The sequence below is a fragment of the Glycine soja genome, chromosome 7, assembly GCF_004193775.1.
Source record: "Glycine soja cultivar W05 chromosome 7, ASM419377v2, whole genome shotgun sequence".
NCBI lineage: Eukaryota > Viridiplantae > Streptophyta > Magnoliopsida > Fabales > Fabaceae > Glycine > Glycine soja.
Window position 1 is genome coordinate 41,899,009 of NC_041008.1, and position 19,995 is coordinate 41,919,003.

The 19,995-nt window shown below is 32.0% G+C and overlaps 1 protein-coding gene and 1 long non-coding RNA gene across 5 annotated transcripts; both read left to right on the forward strand.

Annotated features, from left to right (window-relative positions):
* The first annotated feature begins 2,162 nt into the window (after nt 1-2,162).
* On the forward strand, nt 2,163-9,508 carry LOC114419792. 4 transcript variants are annotated; one of them, XR_003668299.1, is made up of 4 exons: nt 2,183-2,959; nt 7,010-7,106; nt 8,517-8,563; nt 9,073-9,326. It is a non-coding gene; the product is annotated as an uncharacterized LOC114419792 (long non-coding RNA). The 4 variants fall into 4 exon arrangements; XR_003668298.1 differs by having other exon boundaries at nt 2,163-2,959; nt 7,010-8,563; nt 9,073-9,508; XR_003668297.1 differs by having other exon boundaries at nt 8,517-9,326.
* A 5,598-nt stretch (nt 9,509-15,106) lies between these two features.
* LOC114420707 (protein MAIN-LIKE 2-like) lies at nt 15,107-18,915 on the forward strand. Its single transcript, XM_028386531.1, has 6 exons — nt 15,107-15,218; nt 17,112-17,305; nt 17,371-17,706; nt 17,788-18,030; nt 18,124-18,276; nt 18,826-18,915. The coding sequence occupies exons 1-6, from the start codon at nt 15,107-15,109 to the stop codon at nt 18,913-18,915; spliced, it is 1,128 nt and encodes a 375-aa protein (XP_028242332.1).
* Nucleotides 18,916-19,995: the final 1,080 nt, after the last annotated feature.

Sequence of the window (19,995 nt, forward strand, 5' to 3'; positions counted from 1 at the left end):
GTGACTCTATCCACTAATCAGAAGAACTATTTAAAAAAGATGCATATATGTGGTCCTTGCCTTCCATTTGGTCTGTCCATATGTCATTGTTTGTCAACCAAATACACCAAAGACAGAGAAACCACCCAAAGCTAAAGACAAAATGAGGGCACCCTCAACTGATTCCACCAACCTGGCCAATTTATACCCCTTTTTATTACATCTAATTACCAGACATTATTTAATTGTGATTATGTGGATGTAGGGACGAAGTGCTCTGAAAGCACATGGGAACATTATCTATAACTATCACCTGTTTAGAGCAAGATTAATCAAATCCAAAGAAACTCAAAATATGGTGCTAAACTATTGCCAAACTTTCTAGTAACGCGCTTCTATAATTTTAACAATGGATTTGGATTCTCTCATGTTTATTAACATGATATATATGATCATTTTGAAGAGACAGAAATAATTTTTAATCAAAGACTCATCATGATTGGTTGTAAGACTCACGCAATATTTAATAAAAATTATATTTTTCTTTTCAACATAACCATATCATGTTAATTAGTTAACAGTGTTATTAGGAAATCCAAATTCATTGAGTACAACCTTGCTGCCATAGTTGTAGCAAAATGAATATAATTGATTTTATATCATTGACAGCACTTATAAATACATTGGAAAAATATTTTGGGAATATATTTTGGTTTCAATTGTCTAAATGTCATAAATTAATAATTGATTGACATGAGTACAGATTAAATTAAACTTTCATTGTACTGCCAAATTTCTGCAACTATTACTATCCCGTTAAATTAAAGTCCACCGAATATAACGTTGACTACCTATATATAATTAATCATAATGTTTTATTAAGATATGAAATTGATTTGGACACTTCATTACCATATAAAATAAACAGCATAAAAATCATATTCAGTTCCTTTTAATCCTTATGCAACCTCTCATGCATGAACACTAAAATTATCAATAAAATCATGAATCAGGAAATACTAGACCAAGTGTATCAACATAAACTAGTATTGGTTGATCCTTGTCTGTTGTTAAAGTGTGAGTAATTATGATGTTGATTTTATAACACAAAACGTTTCACACACTTCAGCTACATCCATATGTATTTAAGTAGAAGCATTGATCGATCTGCAATTTCTTTTGTTAGAATGATTTATATCGTGTTCTCTTTTAATTCAATAATAGACTTTGAGAGGAAATTACCTTGCAAACTTTTGATAAACATTATTAAAGATCGATTATTTTTAAGTATATATAATATAATTTTATTCTGATTACTTTAGCTAAGAGAAGGATTTTTTTTTTATTTTTTTTAAAGTTTGGATAAATATTATCCCTACTTCATATATATATATATGTGTGTTTGTGTGTGTGTAAGGTCTGAGTTGAGGGGTCTCTCATTTTAAAAACATGACAAATACTAATTTTTTTTTATCAATATTCATGATAAAATTACATATTGTTTATCAATAAGAAGATAAGATTCAAATCCAAACCACGTAATTATTATATAAAAAAATCATAAAAATATTATGAGCAAAAGGTGAATGAGTTGAGCCAAAACTTATTATCAAATCGTAAAATAATTAACTATATGGATATTACAAATAATGATTAGTCGTGCAGTTAATTTATATGTACTTGACCAATAAATGCTGATTTAGATCTTATGGGACAGGTATTTTATCACGCTACTAGTACTACATATTTAAAGACGTATATAAATTAAATATAATTTAATAACTCATTTAATCGAAATAATTAGATAAATTTTATCTTTAATTTTTATATTTAAAATTTATTTATTTTAATTTTTTTTACTGATATTTTAATTCTTATACATACCATTTGTAATTCTTTGCTTAAAAAATATAAAAACTAAAAAGATAAAGATAAAATTTGGAGACTTTAAGAAGTAAACAAATAATTAAACCATTAATTTTTTTCTCAACGATAAGTAAACCCATTAAATATTTATTGAATCTTTACTACAAATCTCTCATCTTTTCCCTCAAGAAAAGGATCTCTCATCCAAGAGGAGGACCAGTGGTACTTTTTTGCTAACATTAGTCTAGCTTCTAATATAAACTTTTCCCATTTCGTTTTAATTAATTTCTTATAAGGACCATCATGTGGTCCCCTTATATACCAGTTATAATATGATTCACAATTGTAAACCCTATGGAGTGAGAGAGAGAGAAAGGAGAGGAAAAGGAAGTCATTGTCAATAGCTGTAAGGAGGAGCAAAACCTACCATTAAATACTCCCTCTATGGCACAGTAGTGAAAGAAAAGAGACATTGAGCTGCGCACAGGCATTCATTCATATGGATCAGTGTGGAGATAAAGAGGATCACGAGGGTCTCCCTTTAATTACTCCAAACATGCATGGCTTGTTCCCCTTTTTGTTAATTTCTATGTATCAAGATGTTGGTACCCTCTCTCAGGATTTGCTTCAATGAAAGGGGTTCATCACTTTTTTCATCACAAGTATGTTGGTTTGAGAGGTTGAAGCTGCCAGCATGATCTGGTAAATCACATACTTTTTTTTTTCTCACCTCTCATGCCTAATTTTTAAGCACCAGTCATTAGAGAAAATAATGGTGAAAAATCCATCTATTCAATTTTTTTTTCAAATTCAAGGTTTCCAGTATGTATCACTAATGGTGAAAAAAGTGATGGAATTTTGTAGAACATGGGTTAAATTTACTTTTTTTTTTTTGAGTTTTCATTTTCTTCAAGTTTCTGAGCCAAGAAATAAAAGAGACTTATAAATTGGAATTAATACTTAAAGGAAACCCACCAGAAGGGCAATTTGGTTATCATAAGATGTGGTTTCCATCAGGTCATCTTGCAGCTTCAATCACTCAATAACCAACAGATTAGTTTCTCAACTCATGAATTCCGGTACTGTTCAACTACAATCTCAATTTCAATTTCAGGTACTAGGCTTTCACTTACTTGACACGTTTAATCTCATTTATTTTCTGATATTGTTTAATTTTTTTTTAATTTCAACTGTATCTTTGTAAATACATCTCTTCTTTATATTCTCTTCCCAGTACCAATTATTATTCACTTTTCCATATATATATATATATATATATATATATATATATATATATATATATATATATATATATATATATATTAATTAGCTAGTGAATAATTCATGACCTGCATGAATTTAACATATTATGGTTAATTAGTACACAATTTCTGTGTATATATGTGTGGTTCGACAACATGAAAGTGATCTATCGAACAGAAATAATCGTTCACGTATTTGTTTATAGTCGTACTCATTTGTCTCATAATCTCAACAACCTTTCTCTAACCTTTTTTGGGATGCGTTTTCTGATACGAGTATAGAGACAAATTAATGGAAGCGGTTTAATTTGTTAGTTTCCTGTGTAGACAACTGTATGTGATCCAATCTACCGAAGCCTTCTGGAATATGTTCATTCTATTAATTCAGCATCTGCTAGCTAGAAAAGCTAATTTGGATCATATTCATATGGTAGATAAAGATCCACCGACTGAAAATGTTCTAGTGTAGGCAATTGAATGGACTATTTTGCATTTTCCTTCTTTTTTGTTTTTTGCGTTAAATTTTGTTTAGGTTGATCGGTGCTCATCTCAATCGATATTAGTCTCATCACATACATGGTTTTAGATTGTGATACAGTTTTGCAATTATATTGTGACTGTTACAAAGTTGATATCAATTGCCACCAAAATGGTCCGAAAACATGACCCCATGCTCAGTCCTAGCAGTAATTCCAACTGAGAAAATGTTGTGAACATTAAAAAAAAGACAACAGAATGTTGTCCTTTTTTATTTGGGAGTATATATCTTTGAGATATGTATGTGCGTAAAAGAAAAATGTATAAGCAAAAGATAAATATAATTGTATACAGTGTTACAAGCGGTATCAATTAATTTTTTAATGTTTTCAAATAATGGAAAACTGCAATTAAGACATTGCAACAACATATCATGTGATGCAGCTCAAGTCTGTTATTTAAAACTGACTATATGTGACTAATGTGAATAAATATTCTCTCAACCTTTTGTGAATTAAAGAGCTTAAGATTTTATTTGTGTGGTTATGCGTGCTTTTCATCCAGCTGCTTGGAAATTCTTTGTTTGACATGGATTCTTAGAATGCGTGTGATATCTCCTATTAAATTAATATACACAGTTGTTGTAGATTGTTGCTTTTTATTTTGGGTATGACAAGGGAGAAATCCGTGAAATGGGTCGACAAATAGGTTGTTTTTAACAGTACAAGGCTGATTATAATCATCAAATTGCTAGTGTTAACTTACAATAGTGAATTAACGTATTAGGGTCGGTCTAGTGGTAGGATATTAGAATAAAAACACAAAGGCTTTTGATACTTGTCATTATACATTAAAAAAAAAAAAAAAACTTACATGTGAATCTGGATTTGGTTTATAATTTTTTGTAAAATAATACAAACATCATTTGGGTTGCTTTAGTTGAGCTAAATAATGTAAAAATATCTCAAGATCAATTCCTAGTGCTGATTGGTCAGAAACACATACGTATCCACGCTCATTTGCTTCTAAAAAGCTAAAATCAGGTATATTTTAACTTGAATTCTAGTTTCTGATGAATCATATATATATATATCAGCAGACAGTCGCGTGGTGAGATGTGCTACCTACTCGAAATTATTGTGGAGGGGCTGAAAATTTTTAAATTAAAAGAAAAACTAGAAACGAGCTAAAAGTTTGCGTTCCACTAATTTAGGGTCTTTATTTTTCATATTCAATTTGTCCTATATTTGCTTTGTGTCTTGTCATGTGCCATGCCTTCAAATTTACTGGTTTTTCATGGACTGTTTGAGAGACTATTAAACTAATTTTTGAGTATTTTTTAAGAATTACTACTGTAAAATAAATGTGATCATTACTGCAAAAAGATCCTACAATGACGATTCTAAATCACTTCAAAGACTTTCGCTGACGTTTTCATAAAAATTGTCTTAAAAAATGATATTCTTCTAAAAATAATCTTAAAAGGATATTCTTCTAAGACAGTTCTTGAAAAAATTATCTTAAAATGATACTTTTCTGAAACGGTTGTTAACTAAGAACCTCTTAGAAGGATATAGGATATCCTTCTAAGACGGTTATTAAAAAAATAATTTTAGAAAATATATATTCTAAAACAAAACTTCTAAGACGGTTATTTAAAAAATCGTCTTAGAAAATATATATTCTAAGACTGTTGTTAAATAAAAATTGTCTTAATTTTTTTTAAAAAAAAAAACACTTTACATAAACAGAAAAAAATAAAGACAATCAGCCACAGTTAGAAAATGAGTTCTAGCAAGTAGTGAGAACAACAACATTTCTTGTCATCAATATAATGTTAGATACTAGCATATTGTGTAAGTACACTAATATTGTAAGTGAGAACACACTTAACTACTCATAATTTAAAGATAAGTGCATTAAAGTTATATTCAATCAATTGGCTACCTTTTCGATAGTATGTACATACCCAACAATAATAAATGTTTCGAGACAAAATTATAAGTATGTTTTTTTTAATAAGCAACATGAAAAGATACCTAGGAAGGCTATATACAAGAATCTTAATACATACAAGTCTTTAATTCTTGTCCCAAATTAAACGATCTACAATATTTCACTCTTGGAATTTTAGTTTTAACCTTCTTTCTTTCATGCCCCCTATTAATAGAGTGTAATGAATCAGTGAATAATACAGTGTCGACAGGTGAAGAGGTCATTTCCCCATCAACCCAAATGGAAAAAAGAGAAACCTAAATATATAAAATAAAAGGATTAAATAAAAAAAGGAATAAAAGAACCAGGAAAACCCAAGCTATGGTATAAACCTGCGGGGAGGTAAAGTCAAAATAAATATTATTAAAAAAAACCAAAGTCCAATAGGTTTAATAAACCAAAGAATCATCATTGGTTACCCGTGCAGTTGCTCTCTCGATCTCGGTCTTGCTCTTAGCCTCCTTTCTTCTGCCGAGAGACTATTATCTCTCTTTCTCACTCTTACTATACATGCTATCAATTTCTTTCCTCACATCCCTATTCTTGCTAGTATTCAACAATTCTTGCTAGTATTCAACAATGAAGGAAGGGAGAGGGCATTGCGTGTGAGAGCAAATGCAGAGCCAGACCTCAAGCCATGGAAGCTTGGGATCTGAACTTTGTGGTCCTTGAGCGGCACTGAGGTGGTGGCTGAGTCGATGAGTGAGAGGGGAAGTGCAAGAGAATGGAGGGAGAAAGTGGGTGAGGGAGTCTATGTTTGAGTGAGGTGAGGGACGAATAAGGTAGGGATTTCAAAGGACATGATAGTGGCAATTTTGTAATTAGGGGAACAAAATAATGATGTTTTTACACATAAAATTATTTTTGTTTTTGTTCCTCCTAATTACAAAATTGCCACTGTCCTAAGTTCTAAGACGATTTTGCAAAATCGTCTTAGAATGTGTGCCTTAAAAAAAATTATTTTTCCTAATTATAAAATTTTCACCTCGTGACATTCTAAGACGATTTTGCATAATAACCGTCTTAAAATGTGTGACGTAAAAAAGTAATTTTTTAGTAGTGGATGTTTAGAGGATTAAGTGTGGAATTATGTCTATTACTTGAAAAATAGCAATTAAAATTAAAATAAGAAAAAATAAATTATGTACTAATAATATAAAATAGATTTAAATGGTTATTTATTTACAAATCAACATATATAATAAGTTGATTGATTTTTTCACTTGTAGAAAATTTTAAATGTATAACCACTAGATTCTTAAGATAAATGTATACACTATTATATTTATGATTTGTTTTATATATGCATGTATTTTATTATAACCTAATTTATACAATTATATAATTTGTTATATATGTATGTACATTTATCATAATTTCAATTGTTAATTTTTTTAACTGATTTTAACTTTACATTTTACCTTCTAAAGTATACTCCTCGATCCCTAGCTAGTTCTGGTTCTCCTTGGAGCAGTTCAATGGTTAGATGGACCTCCACCTTTTTGTATTCATTCTTCTATGGGTGAGGTAATAAGTATTAATTTGCTTTGTATATAATTTGAGTTTCAACGTTCCTTAATTTGGAGTGATAAATGTTATCATAAAATCATAGTGAAAATTGCTTATAAGCTTCTTAGAGTTCTTTATAATTTATTTTAATAAATTCCATAAAAATTATCAAAATAAGCTCTTTTTTATAAATAAAACTTCTCAATTAAGCTTGTGAATGATCTCTTATAATAAGTGATTATCAACAAATGTTTAATTAAACAGTTTATCCTAATACACTTATATGCTAGCACATTTGTTTTAAGTTTAGTGAGTCAAATTTCTGAATTCATATGATTTGGGGCAGTTCGAGTTTTCCATGTAAACTGTCACCATGCGACATGGCAAAATCACTTTCAATCAAGTTATGTGCCTTCATGTTGGAACTTTCATTTTGCAGGCACACATCCAAATTTTGAATAACAATTTTGGTGACATTTTGGGTTATAATTCACAAATATATATCCATACACAATATATACAAACAATTTAAACAAATTAAATCTCATAAATCACAAAGAAATGAATAAATTAAAGCTAATAAAAATCAAGATTAATACAATAAATTTCAAACAAATAAATTATATAAAGTTAACAACCATAAAATTAATAATAAGCACAAAAGATGAAACGAAATTAACCTCAATTTCTTGCATTTTAATTCCTTCAAACCTGTTGTCATCTCATGAAAATCAATTGTTTGGATTCGCTAACTGTTTGATTACAAAATAATGTCAAGCAATTGGTACCGAGAAGGGAGATTTATTTCTCAATAATGGGTTCTTCTAGAAAGCATTTGATATAGATAAATAAAAAAGAAAGAGAGAAGATAAGATTTTGCGTAAAACATAAAGATAGAAAAGTTATATAAAAAAAAAAGCAATAAAAGAAAGACTATAAGTAAAAGTTTTAAATGAAAATAATAAATGACAGAAATTATAAAGAAAAATAAATGTAAGATAAAATAAACTTGTATTTTTAATTGATGGTGTTATTAAATTTAAAGTATAAGGTCTATTTAAAACATGGTTTGGGAGTTATTCCCTTGATTTTGCGCTCAATCGGTTGACAATTGTTGAAAATCGATGGACAGTTGTAGATAATTGACGGATAATTGCTGAGAATCCACTGACAGTTGCAGATTGTACCTAATCCACCTTCTGCTAACCTCTCATACATTCTAGGCACATTTCCCTCTTCAACAAACTAACATATTTGCATTTTAAATTTTAAACAAACTAGAAACTGATTCTTATTTTGAAGGGAGTAATATCATTATCCAGTTTTATCTGCCACGAGCCATGTAAATATAAAAAATCATAAGAAATATTATTTTATTTTTATTAAATTAAATATAATTTAATTCAACTGATTTTATGATGTTTCCAGATTGTTGATTCACCAATCTACCGATTTCTGTCATTTCGGCAAACGGTGTAAGCAATCAATTTGATCTTATCATCACTCAGTTAGCCTTTTTGTTCTAATACTGAACAATAGTCCGTCGCACATTTGACTAGGCTGGCCTTGTCCTCAATCAGCTAGCACTAATTTCAGCCAAATTTCAATCAATCGGCATCAATTTCATTTTAAGAAATTATTTTTATTTCTATTAAAATACCAAAATAATCAAATCTCTTATAAAAGAGAAATTCTTGGGCTCTAAGCCCGTTTTGACATCGTTTTTTTTATTAAAGATAAATTCATATAAGGTTTAGAATGTCTTTTGTGAAGATTTCTTCTCTAGAATCTCTCAGCAAATTCTTTTTATTTTTATTTTCCTCTTTGCCTCTCTTAAAAATAAGAAATATTTTGCAGTAAGTTACCAATTTACACCCAAAATTTAGGACAGAAAACTCAGTCTTATCTTTTACTTTAATGGATTACTTTAAGGGGTATTACTGTAACTTAAGATTCATTCTTTGTATCTCTCACTCTGTGTCAGTGAACATGAATGGAGGACAAAATGAAGAAGTTCGTGAAATGAAGGAAGGAAAAAATGTAGAATATGAATTTTTTAGTGTCACGCGACTTTTTAATTGAATAAATCCAGATTAACGATCCAGATTAGGAGTAACAATTTAAAGTTACTCCTGGACTACTTGGATCTCCTCCCCCCACACACACATATTTATATTAAGTAAGACTTGAACCCACATCCTTGTGGGATATAAGTTTTTTTCTTATTAATTGAACCAACTCTATTGGTATTTGCTTTATTATTTTAGAGCTAGTAGTTTGAGTACATGAAAATGAAATTTTGGGTTCCTATTTCTTCGGAGGTAATTTTATTGGGATAATTGTGTATGACCAAGACTCAATCCATTATATGTAACTAATTACGATTCTAATAATAAAGTATTATTAGAGTTTCAATATCATATTTTATTATAAATAATTAATATAATATTTTTTTCTTTATTAAAATTATAGACTTGATATTATAATAGAGATTATGACAATATCAAAAAATTAAAAAAATAAATAGAAGAATCAGTATAAAAATTGGTGTACATCTTTTATTGATCTTATCTTTCTTTCTCATTCTAGTCTTAATTAGTTTAGTGAAGATTAAAGAAAATATTTTTTCAAGAAAGAACTTTAACAAAAAAAATCGTGTAAATGGTGATTGATTAAATATTAGTTTATCAAAAATTTGTGATACAATCCTTGGAAAAGAAGTTTTTTTTAACTCTGGTGATTTAAAAGTTTGTTTTGATTTAAAAACCAATTCACCCTTCGCTCTTGGTTTGTGAGTTTCATCATCTTTTTCACTTGGTATCAGAGCTACATCTTGTAAGTTACTCAAGATCACAATTTTTCTAAAATGGACTCTAAACAAATCACTTTCAAAGAGGGTGCATCTTTAAATCAACCTTCGTTATTTGAGGGAGAACATTTTTCTTGTTGGCAAAAGAGAATGGAAATCTTTATTCAGTCAATTGATCCCAGTGCATGGAATGCTATTGTTAAAGGTCCATTTATACCGACTAAAGAAGTAAATGGTGAATTGGTACCTAAAGAATGGGATGAGATGAAAGATGATGAGAAAAAAAAAATGCAAGATGATAAAAAAGCTAAGAACATTTTAACTTCTAGTTTATCTTTTGATGAATTCTTTCGTATTGCAAGATGCAAAAGTGCAAATGAAATATGAAAAATGCTTGAAGTCACTCATGAAGGCACAATGGATGTGAGAAAAGCAAGAAAGCACACTCTTGTATCCAAATGAATAATGGAGAAGCCATTTCATAACTTCAAACAAGATTCACCCATATTATGAATCACCTTCTTGGTCTTGGAGAAACGTTTGAAGATGATAAGCTGAACATCAAAATCCTCAACTATCTTACAAGAACTTGGGAACCAAAGATCACAACAATCAAGAATCCAAGGACTTATCATCAATGTCGATGGAAGCTCTCTTTGAAAAATTGCTTGCATATGAACACAAGTTGATTCAACAATCTCATGTAGAAGAAACAAAAAAGAAAAGAAAATGAATTGCACTCAAAGTTAACTCTTCAAAGAAAGATTACAAAGAAAGTTTCAGTGATGACGAAGATGTTGAGAATTTTAGCTTGATGGTGAAGAAGTTTGTAAAATTTCTCAAAAGGTTCAATGACAGAAAATTCTCTAAGCCTTCAAAGAAAAAAGAGAGCAACAACAACACCTTCACATGCTTTGAACGTGGAAAGCAAGGTCACATCAAATTTGAATATCCTATCTACCTTAGAAAACAAAAAAAAAAGGCCTACATAGCTTGGGAAGATAATGCATCCACATCCTCCGACTCTTCTAGTGAAGAAGAAGTTGCAAATGTATGCTTAATGGCAGATTCAATAGATGACTCATCAACCATTGAAGAAACTGAGGTAAATTCTAAATTTGAAGAAGTTTTGGATGCATCTGATGAAATGTATGAAGAAGCATAAAGGTTTGTTGTTTCAAACAAAAAGCTGAGAAGCAATCTAAAACTGCATATCACTAAATTGGCTTTAACACAAAGTGAGTTGGATAAATTGAAACAAGAAAATGAAAAACTTGTTTCAAGCTACAAAGCCACTGGTTGTGTTTGCGCGTCTACTTCTCTTAATATGAATGATTACAAATCTTTGCAAATTGAGTTTGAAAAGTTCAAAAAGGATCACTATGCAGAACGTATGAAATTGCAAATTGAGCTTTCCTATCTTAAAGATATTTTTAGAAAATTGAACAAAGGAAAGAGTGATCTTAGTCACTTGCTCAGTGTTCAAAAGCATACTACCGATAAGACTGGTTTGGGGTATAACAAGCAAACTACCTTTTTTTAAGAAAACTAAGTTTTCATCCTCCAAAAGGGTGAACCCAAACAAAGCCTCCAGAAAGAAGAACATAGTGCATTCTAAGCCTAATGCAAAGACCTGTCATTATTGCATGAAAAAAGGACACATCTTATAAATGCTATGTTAGGATATTTGACATTCCTAGAGGAAAATGTGTTTGGATTCCTAAAGATTTAATTGTGGAAATTAACCCCATTGGACCCAACCTAGATTGGGTACCACCTATCTCTAATTGATTTTGTCTTATAGGTGTGCCTAAAAGCAAGGGACTCACTATGGTACTTGGATAGTGACTGCTCTAGGCACATGATGGGTGACAAGTCCAAACTTACTACAGACTTTTTGTCAAAGGAAATAGGATATGTCACTTTTGGAGACAAAAATAAGGGAAGAATTATGGGAGAAGGAAACATTGGAGATCAGTACAAAACACAAATAAAAAATGTTCTATATGTTAATGGACTAAAGCACAATCTCTTGAGCATTAGTCAACTATGTGACAAGGGCTTCAAAATTGAATTCAACAAGAATTGTTGTCTTATTAGTGAAGCTATGTTCGGTGAGGTTGCTCACATTGGTAAAAGGATAGGTAATATCTACATGTTGAATATTGAACATGCATCATTTCATAAACTTAGTTGTTTGGTAAGTAAGATTGATAATTCTTGGTTATGGCATCGTAGAGCTGCACATATAAACATGCATCACCTCAATCATCTAGTTAAAAAGGACTTAGTAATTGGTATTCCAAAACTCAAGTTTGAAAAAAAAAATTGTGTGAAGCGTGTCAAAAAGGGAAACAAGTTAAAAATTCTTTTCAAAGGAAAAAACGTTTCTACTTCAAAACCCCATGAACTACTTCACATAGACTTATTTGGTCCTTCAAGAACTATGAGTTTGGGTGGTAATTACTATGGCTTAGTTATTGTAGATGATTTTGAAAACCAAAAATGAAGCTTTTGATGCTTTTCGCAAACTTGCCAAGGTCATTCAAAATGAAAAAGGTCTTAACATTGTTTCAATTAGAAGTGATCATGGAGGTAAATTTCAAAATGAGTCTTTTGAAAAGTTTTTTGAAGAAAATGGAATTCACCATAATTTTTCTGCCCCAAGAACACCTCAACAAAATGGTGTTGTCGAGAGAAAAAATAGATCCCTTGAAGAAGGAGCTAGACCTCTTCTAAATGAAACAAAGTTACAAAAGTACTTTTGGCCTAATGTTGGAAGTATTATTTGCTATACTTTAAATAGGGTACTTATTAGACATATTCTAAAGAAAATCCCTCATGAACTTTATAAAGGAAGAAAACCAAATATGTCTCACCTTAGGGTCTTTGGTTGCAAATGTTTTGTTTTAAAAAAATGGTAAAGAATCTCTTGGTGAATTTGATGCAAAAGCCAATGAGGCTATTTTTCTTGGTTACTCATTGCAAAGTAAATCATATAGAGTTTTCAATAGAAGAACTTTATGTGTGGAAGAATTTGTTCATGTTGTGTGTTGATTAAACTAATTCTATTGTTTAAGATAATTCTTTGGAAGATGAAGATGCAAGTTTTCAGGATAAGAATTCTGCTCTTGAAGATAAAACCAAAGTTGAAGAACTTGAACAAAGCAAAGAAATCTAAACCACACCTCCTAAGGATCTCCTTAGAGAATGGAGATCTCAAAATGACCTATCCTTGGACAACATTATTGGAGAAATATCAAAGGGAGTTTCTACTCGCTCTAGACTCAGCATTTTATGCAATAACATGACTTTTGTTCCTCATATTGAACCAAGTAACATAGATGAAGCCTTGTACGATGAACACTAATTAATGGCTATGCATGAAGAGCTAAATCTGTTTAAAAGGAATGAAGTGTGGGACTTAGTTCCTAATCGTGCCTCCCACAAGTCAATCGGAACCAAGTGGGTGTTTCGAGAAAAACTTGATGAATCAGGCATCATAGTAAGAAACAAAGCCAGATTGGTTGCAAAAGGGTGCAACCAAGAGGAAGGCATTGACTATGTTGAAACCTATGCACCTGTTGCAAGGTTAGAAGCCATTAGGCTGCTACTTGCTTTTGCATGTATTATGGATTTCAGATTATTTCAAATGGATGTGAAGAGTGTCTTTCTCAATGGATACATTGAAGAAGAGGTATATGTAGACCAGCCACCAAAATTCATGGACTATGAACATCCTAATCATGTCTATAAGCTGAAAAAGGCTATGTATAGTTTAAAACAAACAGTTAATAAATGTTTTAATTCAAAATTTAAAACCTGTAATCGATTACACAAATCCTGTAATTGATTACCAGAGGAGATTTTCAGAAAATTATTTCCAAGAGTCACATCTTTTCAAATGGTTTTTACATGGCCACCAAACGTCTATATATATGTGACTTGGAACACGAATTTGCTAAGAGATTTTTTCATAACAAAAAGTCTTATTCTCTCAAAGAGCAAAAAAATTTTATCCTCTTAAGAATTCCTTGGTCAATACACTTGCAATTCAATAAGGAATTAATTGAGTGCTCAGATTGTACAATCTATCTCTTTTAAGAGAGATTTATTCTTCTCTTCTTTCTAAATTCTCAAAAGGGATTGAGACACTGAGGGTCTCTTGTTGTAAAGAAATGTAAACACAAAGGAAGGATTGTCCTTGTGTGTTCAGAACTTGTAAAGGGATTTTACAAGATAGTGAAACTCTCAAGCGGGTTACTTGGGGACTGGACGTAGGCACAAAGGTGTGGCCGAACCAGTATAAATCTGAGTTTGCACTTTCTCTTCCCATAAACTCTTTTATTTATTATTGCTTTGCATTTATATTCAAATTGTTTTTATTTGAATCATTATTCAAGAGTTCATTTTTAAGGGAACTTGTAACTTGCATTAAAATTAAAATAGAATTTTTATTGGGAAAATAGTTTGCAATATCTTAATTCAACCCCCCTTCTTAAGATATCTGAGGCCACTTGTCTAACAAACTTTGTTTTCCTTAATTAGCTTTATTTTACTCACTAAGTATCATGAATTCATCACTTTTAATATTCTCTGCACAAAAACTTAAATGATGTTAATTTAACAATTATTTACTCAAAAAGGAAAATTTAGGAGAGGAAAATTACAAATTCCTATATAATTTAACCCCAAAATAATTAGCAGTTATCATTGACATTAATGCCCTTCTATTTTTTCAAAAATGCCTAATAATGACATTAACAACTTAATTACTTTCTATCTCAATCATCCAGTTATGTCTCACTTTTATCTGACACTCCTAACTTGTCCTGCACGGTACAAGACTTCGTTGAGTCTTACACACTAGACTTCATCTTACTTTGCCCCCTATAATTTGTATTGACTTGGTTTTATAATGTGTTTGGTTATGACGTAGGTTAGGTAATGAAAGTATTCCAATGCTAAAATGCAATGAAATTGGTTTGCTTCTCCTATTTGGAAACGCTGAAAAGGGAGCTAAAGGAGGGTGACAGACCGTGGGCTCCACACACAAATACTTTAACCTAAAAATGACGTGAAAGAGAGAAAGGAATAGTAAATGACACCAAAATTAAAGGTTTCTGATCCTGCCCTCGAGCCATGGGTGATGCGTGGTCTTTGGATATGGGAGGAGATGGTGATGCTTTGTGATTTGGTTGGGTAGGCTATGGTGAATTTAGGTAGTGGTGCTGCAGGTTCAAGTAGTGGGTGCCATGGTGTTAGTCGCATGAAGAAGCATAAGAGAAGGGGTTATGCAGCCCAAGATGGAAGAGAAGGGGGTGTTACTTGGTGCACCCAGCATTTTTGCTAGGGCACCCAACATCGATGGTGAAAAGTCAAAAATGCCCTTAACCCTATTACTATAAAATCCTAAAGTTAGTCATTCGTACAGTGCATTTGCTTCTCACATTTCATATGGTGCTATTTCCTCTTCATCTTCCTCTTATCCGCTTGTTCTTCTTTTTTTGCCTACGCGCGTGTTACGGTCGTTCGTTCGTGTTTCGGTTCGTGTTCCTGTTCTGGTCATTTGGTCGTGATTGTTGTTGTTCCGGTGTTCTTCTACCATTCACTTCTTCCATTGGTGGTGGTTCCTATTTTGTTCCGGTCGTAAGGTAATCGTCTTCCAGGTAAGTGGTATGTTCCCTTTGAAGGTGTTCAGTGATTTTGTTTAAGCGTTCACTGATTTTTTCCTATTGCGATGTTGTTGCATGATTGTATTTTTGTTTGTAACTATTTTTGGATGGTTGTTGCTATTGGTTTTGAATTTTTTGTGAAGCTTTGCTTGAAACTTGTGATTTTGCATACAAAAACCCATACGGATCAGTGATCCGTATGACCCATATGGATCAGTAATCCGTAAGCTTTCTTTTTAAGTTGGATTTTTTAAATTTTTTTAAAACTATAAAAATGTTTAAATATTGTCTGTTAGAATTTTATTTTTTAAAATAATTATTGCTACTGGCATATAAATTTTATAAATATTGGATTTTAAAAAAAAAATTATGTACCATACGGGTCAGTAATCCATATGAACCATACGGATCACTAATCTGTATGGTTTTCTTTTAATTTTTTTGTTTAAATTTTAAAAAATGCTTAAATTGATTTTTCAAACTGCTTTGTGCCATACAGATCAGCGATCTTGATTTTTTCATATGGATTGTTAATCCGTATGAACCATACGGATCACTAATCCATATGGTTTTTTTAAAAATTTTCTTTTAAAATTTTAAAAATGCTTAAATTATTTTTTAAACTGTTTTGTGCCATACAGATCAGTGATCTGTATGAACCATACATATCACTGATTCGTATGGTTTTTAAAAAACAATTATGAACCATCCTTATGGTTTTTTTTTAATTTTTTTTAAATTTTTTAAAATGCTTAAATTGATTTTTAAAACTGTATTTGCTTTTGTGTCATACGGATCACTGATCCGTATGTTTTTTTTTTTAAATTTATTTATGAAATTTAATCATTTTTGAAATTATTTTTAGAGTAATTATTTTTTGTAGTATCGTAATCATTTCTGAAATTTAATCGTTATTGAAAATTTATTATGTATTGACTGATTTGGTTAGTGTTGTTGATTATTTTTCTTTAGTATCCTTTATTTATATTATTTGCCTAGTTTTTTTATTTAATTATGTTTGGTAATATAACATTAAAGTTGATTAGATTAGTAAGATTAGATTAGATATCCCATATGAAGAGTAAGATTAGATTACTAAGATTAAATTAGATTTCCCAAATTAAGAGTAAGATTAGATTGGATTTCTCAAATTAAGAGTAAGATTAAACTAGTAAGATTAGCTTATATTTCTCAAATTAAGACTAAGATTAGATTATCTAAGATTTCCAAAAGTAAGACTATATTTAAATTAATTAAAATTGGTTATAAAAATAATTGAATTGAAAAAAAAAACTTATCATACAAAACATTGAAACAAATATTTTAATTGTATAACAAATTTGTAAGATATTAAAAATGATTGAAATCGTTTATTAAAATCTGGACCATTGAATATAAAAAATAGGATAATTATTATGCAGATAATGGTTAGAACTAGAGGTCTTGGTTAGGCTTTAGGGCGAGCAATAGGAAAAGTGTTGGGGAAGAGAGACGAGAGTGACGATGATGCCCCCTAGCGGCGAAAGCCTATTGCATCAGCCCGTAGACAGCGACAGCAACAGGTTGTTGTCGAGGACCCTCCTACGGCCGAGGAGGAATTGGTCAACGACCAGCCAAAAGCACCTATTGAAGAAGGTGCTACTGATGTTGAGGGTTTTCCAAGTGGACCCCATGACACATCAGTTTTGAGTGATCTTGAAAATCACATTGCTTTGAAAGTGTGGAATGGAGAGGTATGTAATTTTTAATAGTTTGCTAGTTAATTATTTTTTTACATCATCCCTAATATTGTTTGCAGGAACGTCCTGAGTTGAAGTTATCTTCCCATGGAAGGAAGATGGCTGAGTTCGGGAGGCCTACCCCAGAGATTGAAGGCCTTGTGGTGGCTAGTGGACTGAGTCCTTTGATCGCTTGTTCCCTAGATACGGGTGATCGGGGACTAATGTCTACTTTTGTGGAACGCTGGCCTAAGGAAACTAGCAGTTTCCATTTGCCCGTCGGAGAGGTGACTATCACCTTGGATGACGTTGTGTCGTTGTTACATTTGCCTGTTGTAGGGGCGTTCCACAGCTTCAAGCTACTTCATGTCGACGACACTATCGAGATGTTGGTGGAGTTACTCGAGGTCAACGCTGTAGAGGCTAGAGCTGAGACCATTTAGTGTCATGGGTCTTATGTGCAACTATCATGGCTGCGTGACCTGTATGAGCTGAAGATTGAGGCATGTGACCGGATTGTAGCAGCGCGAGTGTATTTGTTGCATCTCCTTGGATGCACACTCTTTGCTAACAAGAGTGCCACACACGTGCACGTGGTATTCTTGGATGCATTGCGTGACCTAACGCAGAGTAGAGGTTACGCTTGGGGCGCTGCTGCACTTATGCACATGTATGATAATTTAAATGACACATCCAAAAGCACAGCGAGGCAGCTTGCAGGATATATCACTCTGTTACAGGTTAGTTAAGATGTCACAATAAAAAATTTCATTGAAGTTTATTATTATATGTTGTCGTGTATTTTAATAAATATGTTTGTAAAATATATTTAGTGTTGGATTTACGAGCATTTTCCGTTCGTTGCTTCCACTGTTGCTGTCGAGGATTACGATGAGAGGATACCGCGTGCATGTCGTTGGACCTCTGGCAAGGCACTACCCGTTTCCACGTATCGGAGGCGTCTAGATAGGCTGACCCTTGACGCGGTGTGCTGGATTTCGTATGGTGACCACCATTCATTTAGATAATTTGAGGTCATCTCATTATTTTTTGGCCATCTCAGATAGGGCCCCTTGACGGTCATTCACCGACCGGAGAGGGTTGTACGATAGTTCGGCTACATCTAGACTATTTCGCCACACCCTGCAGTTTCTTCGCTGTCTGATGAAGAAATTGATGATAGATGGATGCAGTTTGGTGACTACATTGCACCTGTAGGGCAATTATGTGCAGTTCCTTGCCACTGTTCGCCAGATTACCTGGATTGGTTTTACATGATCTCACACCCATTCATGAGTCCGACATAGCCAGGGGATCCTCCTAGAGTACCGCCGGTTCAGCAACATGAAGAATTTGTTGAAGCAGATATGTATTAGCAACCGATGGCAGCAGCGGCACATAATGAGGCAGACATTAATCAACATCATCTTCGGCATGTAGTGGTAATATTTGGTTTTGGTTTTTTTTTTTGTTTGTTGCTTTGTTTAGTATTTGATTACTAACAATTGTTATGTTTGTTTTATTTCACTTGCTAGGATGACTTTGCAGCAATTGCTGATAGGTTGGACAGGCTACTGAACTTGAGGATCTTGATCGAAGGAACAGAAGCCTATACTGTTGTTTAAGAATGTGTGGGCATCGCAAGACGCTATATTATCCAGCCAATTGTAGCCCACAGATCGAGGCGAAGGCGGCGTACAGACGGACATTGAAGTTTTACTTTGGCTTTGTAAATTTTCGATTTATAATTTTTGTATATTTATTTATTTTGGATATTTTATTTATTTTGTATACTTATTTATGGACAGTGACACTTGTTTATTTAATTTTAATGTGATATAAATTATTGTCATTCGTCTATCCTTAATTATTACTTAATTGTTGCATTAAGAAATAAATTAATTGGTGCAATTAAAATAAATTACGCATGTATGATACATTGTTGTCAGAATTGACAAGACATTGTGAAATACATGCGTATTAAGATAAAGTGTGACACGACATTGTCAGACTTGACTACACATTCTGATGCAAGATAAAGCTTGACACCACATTGTTGTAGTTGACAACACAAACAGAAATCATGTGCACGCGTCTCTATTTTTTAAAAAAATTGAAGCAATGTTATTGAAAACCATCTATATATATGACACACGCCAACACTCTAAAAAATCACACAATCTCTCCCAACCTAATTTTTAGAACAAAGTATGGCATTTTTGGGAGAAACAAGCAGTAAGAGGATTGTGAACTCCACATTGGGTTTTATTTTTCCAAATGGATCAATTATTCACAACAATAGTGGTGTTTATTTTCAAAGTTCCACTCCAGTATCCATTCGAGTACCTAACGCTTGTGATTTTGAAACAAGCAGTTAGAGGATTGTGAACTCCACATTGGGTTTTATTTTTCCAAATGGATCAATTATTCACAACAATAGTGGTGTTTATTTTCAAAGATCCACTCCAGTACCCATTCGAGTACCTAACGCTTGTGATTTTGAAATGCTAAAAACCAAAATACACAATAACCTTCAACTAACCGACAAACAATATTTGGATGAAATTTACTACCGGTAGCCATTCACAAATACAGATAACCAATTTCGCTTTCAATGTATGCAATTGAAAAATGATGATGATGTTAACACAATGTTAATGTGTAATCATCAATTTTCGTGTGTTGGCCCGATTGAGTTATTATGC

Coding starts and splice junctions, on each gene's coding strand:
- LOC114420707 (XM_028386531.1), top strand. CDS start 15,107: ATGGTGAATTTAGGTAGTGGTGCTGCAGGTTCAAGTAGTGGGTGCCAT. Junction 17,306..17,370: donor TGAAAGTGTGGAATGGAGAG/GTATGTAATTTT, acceptor TATTGTTTGCAG/GAACGTCCTGAGTTGAAGTT. Junction 18,031..18,123: donor GATATATCACTCTGTTACAG/GTTAGTTAAGAT, acceptor AAATATATTTAG/TGTTGGATTTACGAGCATTT.